General features: G+C 27.9%; 1 protein-coding gene across 3 annotated transcripts in view; it reads right to left on the bottom strand.

The window, feature by feature from the left end:
• LOC111620886 (sushi, von Willebrand factor type A, EGF and pentraxin domain-containing protein 1-like) overlaps window positions 1–3,194 on the bottom strand; it is a 68,932-nt gene extending 65,738 nt beyond the window's left edge. For all 3 annotated transcript variants that reach the window (XM_023362891.1, XM_023362892.1, XM_023362893.1), the window contains exon 1: window positions 2,991–3,194. In XM_023362891.1, the coding sequence (XP_023218659.1) occupies window positions 2,991–3,150 (160 nt within the window). In that variant the 5' untranslated portion in view covers window positions 3,151–3,194. The remainder of the gene's footprint in view (window positions 1–2,990) is intronic.
• Window positions 3,195–14,055: the final 10,861 nt, after the last annotated feature.

Genomic DNA, 14,055 nt, shown 5'->3' with positions numbered 1-14,055 from the left:
TCTCTTTGTTTCTTATGAGGTGTTTACACACCAATAATTTCGCCAATAACAAAACAAAGAAATTAATGAGGGACATCTAAACGAAAAAAATTTTCTTCTATTCAAATATTTTATATGTCAACAAAAATTTTCAACAACGTTTTCTAAATTTATGATTGAACGAAAAAAAAACAAGTAACTAAATAAATAAAGATTCATTTGGGATCTTCTAGTGATCGATAGACCATCAAAAAGCATTGTCAATGAGCACAATTCGACAAATTTAAATAGCCTAGAGCACATTTTATGTTTCTAATGTATAGTTAAAACTGTTTATACTTCAGTTGTGCTTAATATTTAGATATAATGTGAGTCCACTTATGTTAATTCTTCACTTACTTTCAGTGTCATTTAATATATAACATAGTTGACACTAAAAAAAAAACTCATTTTAGAAGTAGCGCATTGTCCTATGGGCAAAAAAGGCAATTGTCAAAAGACCTACACTGACAGGGGGTCCCAAACCAATCTTTTATAAGAAAATATTTCCCCAAAGAAAAATGTCTAGAGTCAACACTTGAGTCTATAAAATTCAAAATTACGATAACATTTTAAAAACCTACAGTAATTGTTATTTAATCTTTAAGTTTTATACAGTATATTAACATTAAAATTATCTTTCTTTCCTCAAAATCCGAACGCCCAGACATAAAATCTACAATAAAATATCATTAAAACTGATGAATATCTCCTAATTCCGTTCTTAATCCAGACTTTAAATAGTAATTTAGAAATATAAACCAGACATATTTTTAATAAGACATTTTTTTTTTCTTAAATGAAATCAAGAGATCCATATTTAAGTTGCTTATCTCAGTTTAGCAGACCTGACTGATCCTTCAATCAAACAACCCTTTCGAAGACAAATCCAATGATATAGGACCTGTATAAACAGTAAAACTCGGCTATTAAAAGCCAATGGAAAAGGGATATATCCGCCCTGGGCTAACCACATCTGGACATCCAAGATAAGCTAACACCTAGTCAAGTATCTTTGTTACATTCTATTACTTCTCCAAATAACAGGGAAAGGTTTGATTTACGATTTCCTCTTTCTCCTACCGGAATTTACTATGTACTTTGTAAATTTTACATCCACCCGTAAATCTACTAACTTATCTGTTCATCTATGTCTTGTCGACTACATATATCTTTATCTGTAGTCTATTCCGCACCTCGTAAAAGGATTTTGATAAGCTTGGCCAGTCAGCAGAATTCCGTTTCAAACTTAAAATCTAACCTAGATTTAACCAGTGCCAAAGTAACTGATGGATAAACAGATCTTTCTTCCAGTATCCATTGGCTTTATCCTCATATAAAGCTTTAATCCGTGACCATATCGATATTTTGCAAGTTAAAATTGATAACAATTTTTGTCTTTCTAAGCAATTCTATCGATTTGAGTCTATGTAATAGGAACTGACTTTGGGATGTGGAAAAAAATGCTGTAATATATGGCCGGATAGAGAGGATTTTTAAATCGATACCGGATATCATCATATTAAACTTAATCACGGTGACATCAGTAACATTATTTTTGGCTCCTCGAATTCGTGATATTTATTTACTATTTAAAGGTTAATCAATGCTATTTTTAGCATATTTTGATCACTATACTAACCAAATTCTTTCCGGCTATTTTATATTTCGATAATGGAAATCAGCAACTGATAATAAGCATAAAACTTCCAAACTAAAATAACAATTTATAATTAGTAAAAATCTTAAATAAACACACCGATGGAGATTACTTTTGAGAAATATTCTTGACAAAATGGAAAATTAAGAAATCCAGTAGACCACACATCATCCTGATTTACTGTATAAATTTTCACTTTTCCATTTTGTCAATTTTTCCTTTCTTACATAATGTATAGAGAAGGGATTTTTCTCTTCTCTCTTCCAAATGTCTATGTGAAAGACGAAAGAGAAAGTTTTAGAAAATGTGAAAAACCTAGAAGAAAGTGATTTGCTATACTGATTTCCGAAGTCGAGTTACTATAGACACGTTTGGTCTAATCTCTTCCTCGTCGGAGTTTCCGACTCGACAACAGCTAGTTTCAATCCTCTATTGTGCCATCTTTTTCGATTTTACTTATACACGCTCTTCTTTCGATATATATTTTTCCTTGTGACGAAGAAGAATTTCTTTTTTCAATTCGCTTTTTTACAATTTATATTATAGTAAAATCTACAATTTTAAAATTCTGCAAAATAATCGATGCGCTACTGTAGAAAACAGAACATTTGCGTATGATCAATAAATAATATTAGACTATTTATAGAACGACATTAAAGTTCAAATACTCTTATCAAACTTAGAATATGCAAAGTAAACATACAAATAAAATTTTATATAACTTATTCCAAACAAAAAAATAAAAGAAACACTAAGCAGAAAAGGTAAATAAGTAAAAAACCGGAGATTTAAAATTGTAATTTTGTGTGTGTGTGTGTGTTTTTTTTTTGAAGAGACAACAGAAAAAAAACAGCTTCTCCGGTAAAATATCTACAAATCTACCAAGTCGGACTTTACTCTCGCACATTTCGACTGTGCAAAGTTTATAAATAGTCATATCATGTGCTGACGACACCAGTTGTTTCGTATGCATGTATCCCTTTAATGCAAACATTCATCACTAACACCTGGACATTTCAATTTGACTACAAATTCGCTTAATTGACAAACAGTACGGTTTAAACAAATCGATGAATGAATTCGTTAATCGGATTTCCATCTACACGACAAAATAAATTATTTAATTACCACGAGCTATCTTGGCATATATACACATATATAGGCCTATATAATAAACTACAATTTCTATAAAGAGAATATTAAGGGGGGAAGAATGTAAACACTTAAAAAACAAAAAGGTGTTTTCGCTAGCATTTGACATTAATCTTTGACAGTAAAATTTGTCTAACGCTGAAAACTGTTATTTACGTACCTGCTGCTGTTATCATGCTATCAAATAACAGCACCATAACGTAAAATGCTGCCCTCGGAGACATAGCCACGTGTGAACCGTTCAGCTCGAAGTCTGCAGCTCTTGTGTTGCTGTTGGTGTTTGTCGCCAGCGTGGCTCTCCAACTATGACGCAAGCACATCTCTCCCTATTGACAACTCTAAGAAATACGTTTCGGATGCAAAATTCATCCTTTAAAATGTCAGATTTATAAATATCTCATTGTACAGACAACTAATAACGGACTTAAAATTAAATCTTTTATGATCACTTATTTTTTGTTTGTATGGTTAAAAATTTAGAGTGTGAATAATGTATCGAATAACACAGTGAAGTTGGCATTCAGCTGTTTGTTAGACTTGTCGGTATCCGCTAAAAATTCAATTTAGATACGACTGCTGTCAACTTCATACCACATTCGAGCATATTGTGAGTCCATGCATTATGTATAGGAGCACCCAATAAACTACTGGTCTTATAAAAGGTACAGAATCCAACTTGTATTATTATATTTCAATATGATCTTCCTTGACACTTGTTGACTCTTTAAAAGAACAATTCTCAGAAGGAAATTGTTTTTCATACCAGAATCCACTTTTCACCTTTCTTATAATTTATTCCTACGACATTACCGTCTACAAATTTCACTTTTACTAAGGGATGGATCGAGAAAAAATTATTTGTTTTATGTTTTAAATGGAAGAAAATATTAATTTTTAATTTCAAAATTTAAAATATTTTAATGATGTTTTAAGGAAATTCGGTTTTATATAACAAAAGTTAGAAAAACAAGTGACTTGTTGACAATTAAAACTCATTGCCAAGATAATGATGTTTCGAAAGAGCTCTTAACGAAGATTGTCTATCCGTAATTTTTTTTCTTTCTTTTAAATCTCTTCGGAGGAAAGAAAAACCTGGCGTGTTGTTTCAACCTTTAGAAAGGGATTTGCATATAAAGATTAGAAAAAGCAAGAAATTGAAAGACATCCTGCAACGTTTGAGTGTTGTTTGAGAGAAGAAAGAAAATTAGTTCATCCATTGACAATTTCAGCAATAAGCATCACAAGAAAAAAAGAATTAAAATTAAAATTTAAAAAAAACTGAATGCAAATTACAAAGGTGAAAGTTTGTTAATTGGGAAAAACGCAACCATTGTAGAATCTCTTAAATCTAACCAGGTATAATGAAGTTTTGCTTTTATATAAAATTCAAGAAAAAAAAATAAAGAAAAAATTAAAGAAAAAATACTAAAAATAGAAAAAAAAAGAATAATATAAACAATCAACTCAGTTGGGAGATACGCTGTTTGGTTATAGACAAATTAATATTGCAAAAAGTGAAAAATAAAACAATTTATTTATAATCTGAAAGAATTTTAACGCTAAGACGTAAAGTTTTATAAAAGCTTAAATTAATTAAGAATTTATCATTTTAAAATTTGTTATAAATTATTTTGAAATAATCGAAGAAAGTAGAATTTCCTTAATTTGTTTTTTAAATTCCATTTGTTTAATTATGTATTATCTAGCGGTATATGAATTGAAATCTTATCCTTTGCTATTTTACTTATTAAGGTCAGTACAGAACTTGGAGATCTTCAGAATATAAATCAATATATTAAGTTGATTGCTATAGAATATAAAGGCAAAGGATGTACAGTACAGTACATAAAACATTAAGAATATGAAATATTTAGTTGAAATTAGACTTTCTATGGATCTGATTTCAATGTTTGAAAGAAATATTTCGAACCGAAAGTCTTTTGTCACAATTCGATTAGCGATGAAAGAAAGTTGACCGTTTCCGAATAAATGAGTAGGTCCTGAATTTTTGGAAAGAAGAAAAAAATGTATTTTCAAAAGAAAAATGAAATTTTTGACGTTAGAAATGAATTATTTATGTTTGCATAAAAGTTACAAAAATTTGAATTTAAATTAGCTTTCCACATGAAGTCTACCGAGCAACCTACAATGCAAAATATAAAGTAAACACAAATATTGAAATTGCATAGAAATATGTTTTAAGTCTTATAAATATTTATGAAAAAAATTTGCCATCTATGTAGTTATGCGCGTGTTTATGTAAGCTTATATCTATTTACATTACACGAGTAATTAATTGCATGCAATAGAAATTGAAACGTGTTCATTCTTGTCAACACGAATAACTTTACTTTTCTGCTTTGTCTTGTGTGTATATTTCGTACCACAAACAATACTATTTCATTAATGCATAATGTATAAATCTCTACACAAATAATAATAGAATATTTGCATTAAAATCTTCTTTAGTACGAATGCAGGAAACTTAATGTATTTTTATCTTTTATTTGCGTTTTAACAAGGAATATTAAAAACTAAAACATTTTTATTTTCATAATATACCTTACTCGGTTCGATTTCTTTAGAGGGGAGGGAAAAAGGAATCTCGAAAAAAAATTATCCGTAGTGGCTTATAGAAAAAAATGAAGTTTTGTGCTTCACCTATTCACAATACATAATAATAAAAAGAAGCTTGAAATTCATCATAATCTTTCTTCTTTAAATTTATTCCGTGGTTGTTATTTTTATTCTTTCGACCGCAGTTCAATTTCTCGCTTTCTTCTTCTTCTTCTTCAGTATTCTTTCTTTTATTTTATTTTATTCCGACGTTTGAAGCTTCTATCTCTTCATCCTCCATTCCATTTGCAAAATTTCTGATTTTTTTCCATATTTTATAATTGGGAAATTATTTCTGCCTTAATTATTTCGGCTTATTTTTTCATATCTATATTTTTCTACTGCATTGATTTAATTCTTTTATCCCTATTTTCGTTAATTTATTTTCGAAAAATATTTAAATAAAAAAATATATATATAAATAAATATTCATTATTCTAATAAAAAAAATAATAACAAAAATAAAATGAATGTATGATTTATGAGGATATTTTGAACCAGTTTCAACCAGTTCCGAAGCATATTGAAGTGACAGAATTGTTGAAGTAGTTTATATCAATAAAATTTTTCTTTCAAGATGAATTTTGTTGACACGAAAGGTCTTGGTATATATTCTATATCACTTATATTCAAAAAAAATAAGCCGATAAATACTATAAAAAACCATTTGATATCAAGAAACAAATATTAATCAGTCTGTCTGTCGATATTCGTTTAATTAATTAACTTTAATAATTCAAAAATTCGATTTTAAATCATTTTACAGCCATCTTGAAGTGGCAGAATGTCCGAAAATTACATCAATAAAAATTTTTCTGGCTTAGAATTTGTTGACACGAAAGGTCACTGTATATATAGAGCCTATATATTTTTTTCTAACACAAATAGAAGGTGTATATTTTTAAAAAAAATAAAAATATTTTAATATAAAAAAATTAAAAAAGAATGTTTTAAAAATAATTAATTNTTGAGTTTTATAGAATGTTTTAAAAATAATTAATTAATTAAATTATTTTTAATAAATTTAAAAATATTTTTTGAAAGTATGTGTTCTTTAGATAATTAAAATAGTTCCTCGGGTTATTAATGATTAATTAAAGCAATAAAGAACACTTTCGACTAAATTATTTACGCAGCTAATCAAATTTTTTTTTCACTCTTAAATAAGAGCGCCATTTTTTCCCCTGTAGTAAAGGAATTTTTTTCATAATTAATAAAAGATATTTTTACCACAACTTTCTTTTTCTTACACAACTTAATTAAAAAAAAAAATATATGTACATAGTGTACATACACGCATTATTAGCTTAGAAAATTGTTATTATACACATTTAATTATTATTAGGAGGAGTAGGAGTGATTAACAGTTTAGTTTTGATAATACTGTACTAGCCTTTTCCTTTAGAAAAATACCATAAATAAAAAAATATTTATAAAACTGTCTCTAAGCGTATCGAAGCTTAACTTTTTATATTAAAAATGGAGAAGTTTTTCGTTTGGAAAGGAAAGAAAAAAATTTAATCAGAGTAAGGTGATGCTAATCCCGAACTCAGATGCTAACAATTTGCATTAAATCACGAGAGTAATGCGCAAACTAGAAGAAAAAGTAATAAAAAAAAAATAAAATAAAATTTTGATTATATCGATTCTGGTATTTTAAGATTTTCTTCCTTTAAAACATATTTTACAAAAGTTAATTTTAAAATAATTATTTACAACTAGTTGTATACTTTGATAGAAGATGGCGCCATATTGACAGGAACAGGAAAATTTAGCATAATTATCTTTAATGGAAAATATTTAAATTATAATAATTAAAAACTTATAATTTGAATTTTCCTTAATTAATTAATTTATACTCAACCCCACTTGAATAGTAAAATAGTAATAATAAACTTGAAAAAAACGCACATAATCGAGCCCAGATAAACAATTCCATTCTTTAAAAATATATTTAATTATATTTTAATATTGGCGAGAAAAATTTAAGAAATTATTTCTAAAATTTCATCTCGAGAGAGAAGTCTTTAAATACAATAGATAAGTAATTAACTAGAAAAAAAAGATACATCACAGCCTTGATTTATAACGGAGAACATGGCGCAATAAAAAGATAAATTTTGAATGTTTAGCTATAAAGATAATGTTTGGGATTAAACAAGTGCATTGTACTTTATAACTGTCGCAATAGAGAGTCATAAAGGGAGTTGGAATAAACAGACACATTCAAAAAAGAGTCGCTATCTGCAGCCATTGTTGCCATTGCATTCTATCGGACCCAAGAGTCTGATAGAAACGCCTTTGTTGCACTCAGAAAATCAGAGGTAGTTTCCATCTTTTCAAATAGAAATCGTCCAAACCATTATCTCTCCGGTAACATCCAGATAATCCTTGATTTATTTTGAAGGGAAAATGATAACTGAACGACAAAGATCTATCCGATAGTTTAGTAAAAATTCTATTTATATGATACCTTACAATGGATAATATTAAAATGGCTCCATTAAGTTAAAATTGTGTTTAACTCAATTATTATTAAAAGTAAAATTAAGCTGTAATATTAATTAATAATTTATTTATTTTGTTAGCAAAAAATATAAATAATGTATAGGAAATCAAGTGTGTATTATTGTGACGTCGTACTACAAGTGACACGATTTTGTTTACTCTCTTTGAAGCTTAATAGCTCCTGTTATATTTGTCGAAAAATTCTGAAATTTTGCGTGGAGATTTGTTTATTAGGGGAATTGATTTTATTAAATTTTGCTGGTTAAAGGTCGAGGGGATAGGAAATAATGGGGGTCGTGTGTATCTCGAGTAGGGTTTGACTTAATGATGATTTTACTCGTTATTAGCATTTACAATTGTTTATAAAACTCATTCCTACCCTCAAAATTAAGGTTTTTGCCATTTTATAATAATTAAAAATATAAAAAATTGTTTTAATAAAATATGATACTACATGGCATTACCAAAATTTTAAATGCTGCTGGGAAAGTTTAGCAACTTTTTTTTAATGAAATAATAAATACACTTAAATGTGTATCTATTATTACATAACAAATCAATTAATTCTTTATTGGCATGGGAGATTTACATGAAAGAATAATATGAAAGCTCATTTATTATCTATGTAAGAGTTCTTGTGAATTTCCATTTATTTTAAATAAATTCACAGAAAACTTTTCTAGCTTTTCAATACAGTGACTCTTGACATAATTTCCCTCTAAATAGTGCCATCCACGTAAAGTGCTAATGAATATTTGCAAACAGACATTCTTTACAAATATTATATAAAGAACCCTTCAGTATCCGTGAATTATAAAATATTGGCTGTCACTTTCTGTGAATTTTAAGTACAAAATAATTAATTTTGCGTTGAACACGACATCACTATCGCGCGACTTTCAAACACACTCGAACTTATGTCGACCTCAATACTACTGTATATATAATTCTTATTGTTTGAGATACTTCAATTTACCTTAAACATCACTACAGTGTATTCACGCACACACGCCATGATTAAATTCTACATTCGGGTTTCAAGGTGGGGAAGATGGTGAGGTGAAGCCAGCCCCTGAAACATTAAAATGCCTTGTGTATGCTTTCAAAGTTTCAGATTTGTATTTCGATTAGAATCGGATGTAATTTGAGTTTGAAGATTCCAGAATCTGATTCAAAGCGTTTAAAATGAATCAGATTATTCAATTATTTTGTGAATTTTTAAATATATTTATTGTCCTGGCCATATTATTAATGTTACATAAATTTGCTAATTTGAATTTATTATGTGAATAAACTCAAATTTTTCCTTCGTTAGAAATACTCCTTGCTCACAAGTTAAAGCTACATATGCCTATTGTAATAGAAAAAAATCCAGCAAAGAGTTGCTTAACTTTTCCGGCATTTAAAACTGCGTCTGTAGCGTCATCTGTTATGATATTTTATTATTAAAAACTTCTTATATTTTTAATTATTATAAAATGGCAAAAAACTTAATTTTGAAGGCAGGGATGGGTTTTATAAAAAATTATAAATTCTAATAACGAGTAAAATCGTCATTAAGTCCGACCCTACTCGAAATACGACACAGGATCCCCTTTATCTCCCATCCCCTCGACCTTCAACCAGTAAAATTTAATATCAATCCCCTAATACACAAACCTCCCTGCAAAATTTAAGAAATTTTCTACAAAAAGCACAGGAGTTATTAAGCTCCAAAGAGGGTGAACAAAATTGTGCCACACACACACCCACACTAACGTTCATGCATACAGTAAAATCCTTGAATTTATTTATTTATTTATTTGTATTTCTCGACGTTTCAAGGTGTCTTAGGTCCAAAAATGTGAAAATCTTGGGGTTATTTTTTGACCGATCGCCATACTTTCCCTCTGTTATATATAACAGCTGGGAAAGTAAAAATATGCTTTATTTGATAGAATTATCAATCAAGAGCAATTTTAACAATCTATAAACAGAAATTTTTCGTTTTTTTTTCTTATTATTTACTAATAAATTCGATGTTGTAACCTACAGTTTGATCAAAAAACACCATCTCCATTAAAAAATAATTTATCTTCAATTAGTAAAACATAAACAAGTATCTTATTTCAGATGTCTTTTGAACCCCGCTTCTTCTCTAAATGTAAACAAATGATTACTAAATTATACTTTTACGCTTTAAAATTAAATACAATTTATGTAGGCCCTTATATACTACTTTCAATTTGTTGTTTATCCCTGAATTAAAAAAGTACTCTCCTGTATATCTAATAGGAGACTTGACAGGACCTTAAATAAGATCATCTTAAGAAGCATATTTTACACTCATATTACGCACTAATTACGAAGGAGTGGTTCAAAATGTTTATAATACTGTAGATGATATCGCCATCTGTTGGCAACGTGTTTTAACTTATTAAAAATCCTGTCTTAATAAAATTTATTTACTTCATTTCGTTTTACTGAATATAATTAAAAGAAGAACAAATTTTTAGTATAATTAAATCTAACAAAGTAAAGTCATTCATATTAATAAAGTATTCGAGATAACGCACAAAGTTAACTTAATTTAAAAGCAATAGAAAAGTTGAATTGCACGACAGTCAATAAGACTATTACTTACTTACTTTCTTTTTTTTTAAATTTTAATTTATGTGAAATGTAATTAAATTCTACATTAACGCATCTCCATAACTGAACACGTTTTCTTCCAAGAAATAAATGAGGAAAAGATGAAAAGTTAATTTAAAAAAACATAATATTTTTGGAATTTTTTATAAAAATCCTTCAAAAAATTGTATGAAATCTTGTAATATAAGCGATGAAAAACTGTTAATAAATTAATTATCATTATAAAGTCTTACACATTACTATGGGCCCCGCAGAGGGGAGCAAACAGGGCATTTGTCCACCCCTAGAAAAACCAAAAATTAAATAATTAAATAAAAATTTATTGATATAATTGTCTGCAAACTTTGCCCCCTAAATAATTTTCTGCATCCATCCTGCACAGCGCAAAAATATCGATAATTTGAGTAACAGAAACTTTACACAAGACCCCAACGATACCTTAATTTCTTTCATTAAATAAAATCATAGAAATATAATTTTTAAAAACTAACAATTATTTTACAATTACACGCGTTAAACATTTTTAAAAATATATTTAATTAATTTTTAATTATATTCAATTAAAAATTTTACAACAACAATCATTTCGTAATTCATATTTTCAGAATTAAGTTACTTCAGACATGATTCTTGATAGATTCTTTTAATTATCATAACATAAATATTTAGAAATGTAGATTTATATTATTTGTGCTTTATCATAAATGTACTTGCTTCATTTTATATAATTAATTATGTTATACATAATAATAATATACAATATATTAATCAGGATCGTCTTAATATCATTATAGACCCCTAGGCAAAGCCGATTGTACAGGCATGCCCCCCGGCCCTGCCTACACAACTGGCGGATGGTCGAAAAATTTGTGTTAAATTCTGATCCGTGCATAAATTAACGTGGGGCCCGGGCGACCTTCTATGCGTTAAGATGGCACTGATGTTAATATACATTAATATAATAATTTGTATGTTAATGCATAAAGTAAACCCTCGATTTAACGAACTAATTGCGAGGAAAAGGGTGCTGGCGATTGCCGAGAATCCGTTAAATCGAGTGTGTATTAAAAACATACANCATTATCATTAAAAAAATGTAATTAAAAATTTACTTGGAATCTTTCTGGATCTACAGAATTATTTATTATACTTGGAGAAGTATAGAAACGAATGAACTATAAAATTTCCTTTTGGCATCTGGACTTGGGGTTCTATTGCATGAAATGTTTGCTGTTGTTACAAGTTTTACAAGTTACAAATTACAAGCAAAATGTGTTGAATAAACAGTTTTGTAACAAGTTACAATCTATTAGTCTGATTGCATAATGTTACTTGTGTCGCGTTTACATTATGTAAGTTTTATTTGCACAACTATGAACTCGTACTTGCTTTCAAATATTTTCAGACACATTGTGTATGTTTACACGTTTCAAATTGAAACTGTACAAGTTAGTAGTATCTTAGATTTACAAGTTTTTGGTTGTTTTAAAACTTGGATATATTAGGAATTTTGATGTTACTTCAGACATGATTCTTGATAGATTCTTTTAATTATCATAACATAAATATTTAGAAATGTAGATTTATATTATTTGTGCTTTATCATAAATGTACTTGCTTCATTTTATATAATTAATTATGTTATACATAATAATAATATACAATATATTAATCAGGATCGTCTTAATATCATTATAGACCCCTAGGCAAAGCCGATTGTACAGGCATGCCCCCCGGCCCTGCCTACACAACTGGCGGATGGTCGAAAAATTTGTGTTAAATTCTGATCCGTGCATAAATTAACGTGGGGCCCGGGCGACCTTCTATGCGTTAAGATGGCACTGATGTTAATATACATTAATATAATAATTTGTATGTTAATGCATAAAGTAAACCCTCGATTTAACGAACTAATTGCGAGGAAAAGGGTGCTGGCGATTGCCGAGAATCCGTTAAATCGAGTGTGTATTAAAAACATACATTAATTAATCAACTTAAAATGTGCAAAGTCTCATTGTTCCAACCTTTTAGCAATTTCTATTTGTAAATTTTTTATAAGTTAAATCGAGGGTTTACCACAATAATAGTATACATTTTACTTCCCTTAGTGCATTTTTTTAAAATTTATAAACGTTAATCCTCACGGCAAAATCTTTCAATAAAGATTTTCTTGTCTTCTATTTTATATACATTTTTATATAATTTTTTTTCGAAGTATCCTCCGAAGTTACTAGGAAAATCAATAACAACTGGAAACTTTGAATCATAAATTCAACATAAATGTTTGGTTAATCGCGTTCTGTAAAAAGACATTGGTTAATGTTGCGTTAATAATGATAAATCGAATGTTCCTCCGCTTCAATTTTTTAATAGAATATTTCCTTTGATATTATAATTTTTCCATCTCGAAAAACGACTTAGTATCAATAATTTTATTATTATTATTATTATTATTATTATTATTTGCCTTTTTTTCTTCTGAAAAATCTTAATGTCTTATCATAGAGAGATATTTTTAGACTTGGATATGCAGCATATTTTTATATTTANAAATATGCTTTGTTTGATAGAATTATCAATCAAGAGCAATTTTAACAATCTATAAACAGAAATTTTTTGTTTTTTTTTCTTATTATTTACTAATAAATTCGATGTTGTAACCTACAGTTTGATCAAAAAACACCATCTCCATTAAAAAATAATTTATCTTCAATTAGTAAAACATAAACAAGTATCTTATTTCAGATGTCTTTTGAACCCCGCTTCTTCTCTAAATGTAAACAAATGATTACTAAATTATACTTTTACGCTTTAAAATTAAATACAATTTATGTAGGCCCTTATATACTACTTTCAATTTGTTGTTTATCCCTGAATTAAAAAAGTACTCTCCTGTATATCTAATAGGAGACTTGACAGGACCTTAAATAAGATCATCTTAAGAAGCATATTTTACACTAATATTACGCACTAATTACGAAGGAGTGGTTCAAAATGTTTATAATACTGTAGATGATATCGCCATCTGTTGGCAACGTGTTTTAACTTATTAAAAATCCTGTCTTAATAAAATTTATTTACTTCATTTCGTTTTACTGAATATAATTAAAAGAAGAACAAATTTTTAGTATAATTAAATCTAACAAAGTAAAGTCATTCATATTAATAAAGTATTCGAGATAACGCACAAAGTTAACTTAATTTAAAAGCAATAGAAAAGTTGAATTGCACGACAGTCAATAAGACTATTACTTACTTACTTTCTTTTTTTTTAAATTTTAATTTATGTGAAATGTAATTAAATTCTACATTAACGCATCTCCATAACTGAACACGTTTTCTTCCAAGAAATAAATGAGGAAAAGATGAAAAGTTAATTTAAAAAAACATAATATTTTTGGAATTTTTTATAAAAATCCTTCAAAAAATTGTATGAAATCTTGTAATATAAGCGATGAAAAACTGTTAAT

Source organism: Centruroides sculpturatus, unplaced genomic scaffold (genome assembly GCF_000671375.1).
Source record: "Centruroides sculpturatus isolate CEXI.00-Female unplaced genomic scaffold, Cexi_2.0 scaffold17, whole genome shotgun sequence".
Classification (NCBI taxonomy): Eukaryota; Metazoa; Arthropoda; class Arachnida; order Scorpiones; family Buthidae; genus Centruroides; species Centruroides sculpturatus.
This window is presented reverse-complemented; position numbering and strand designations above follow the sequence as displayed.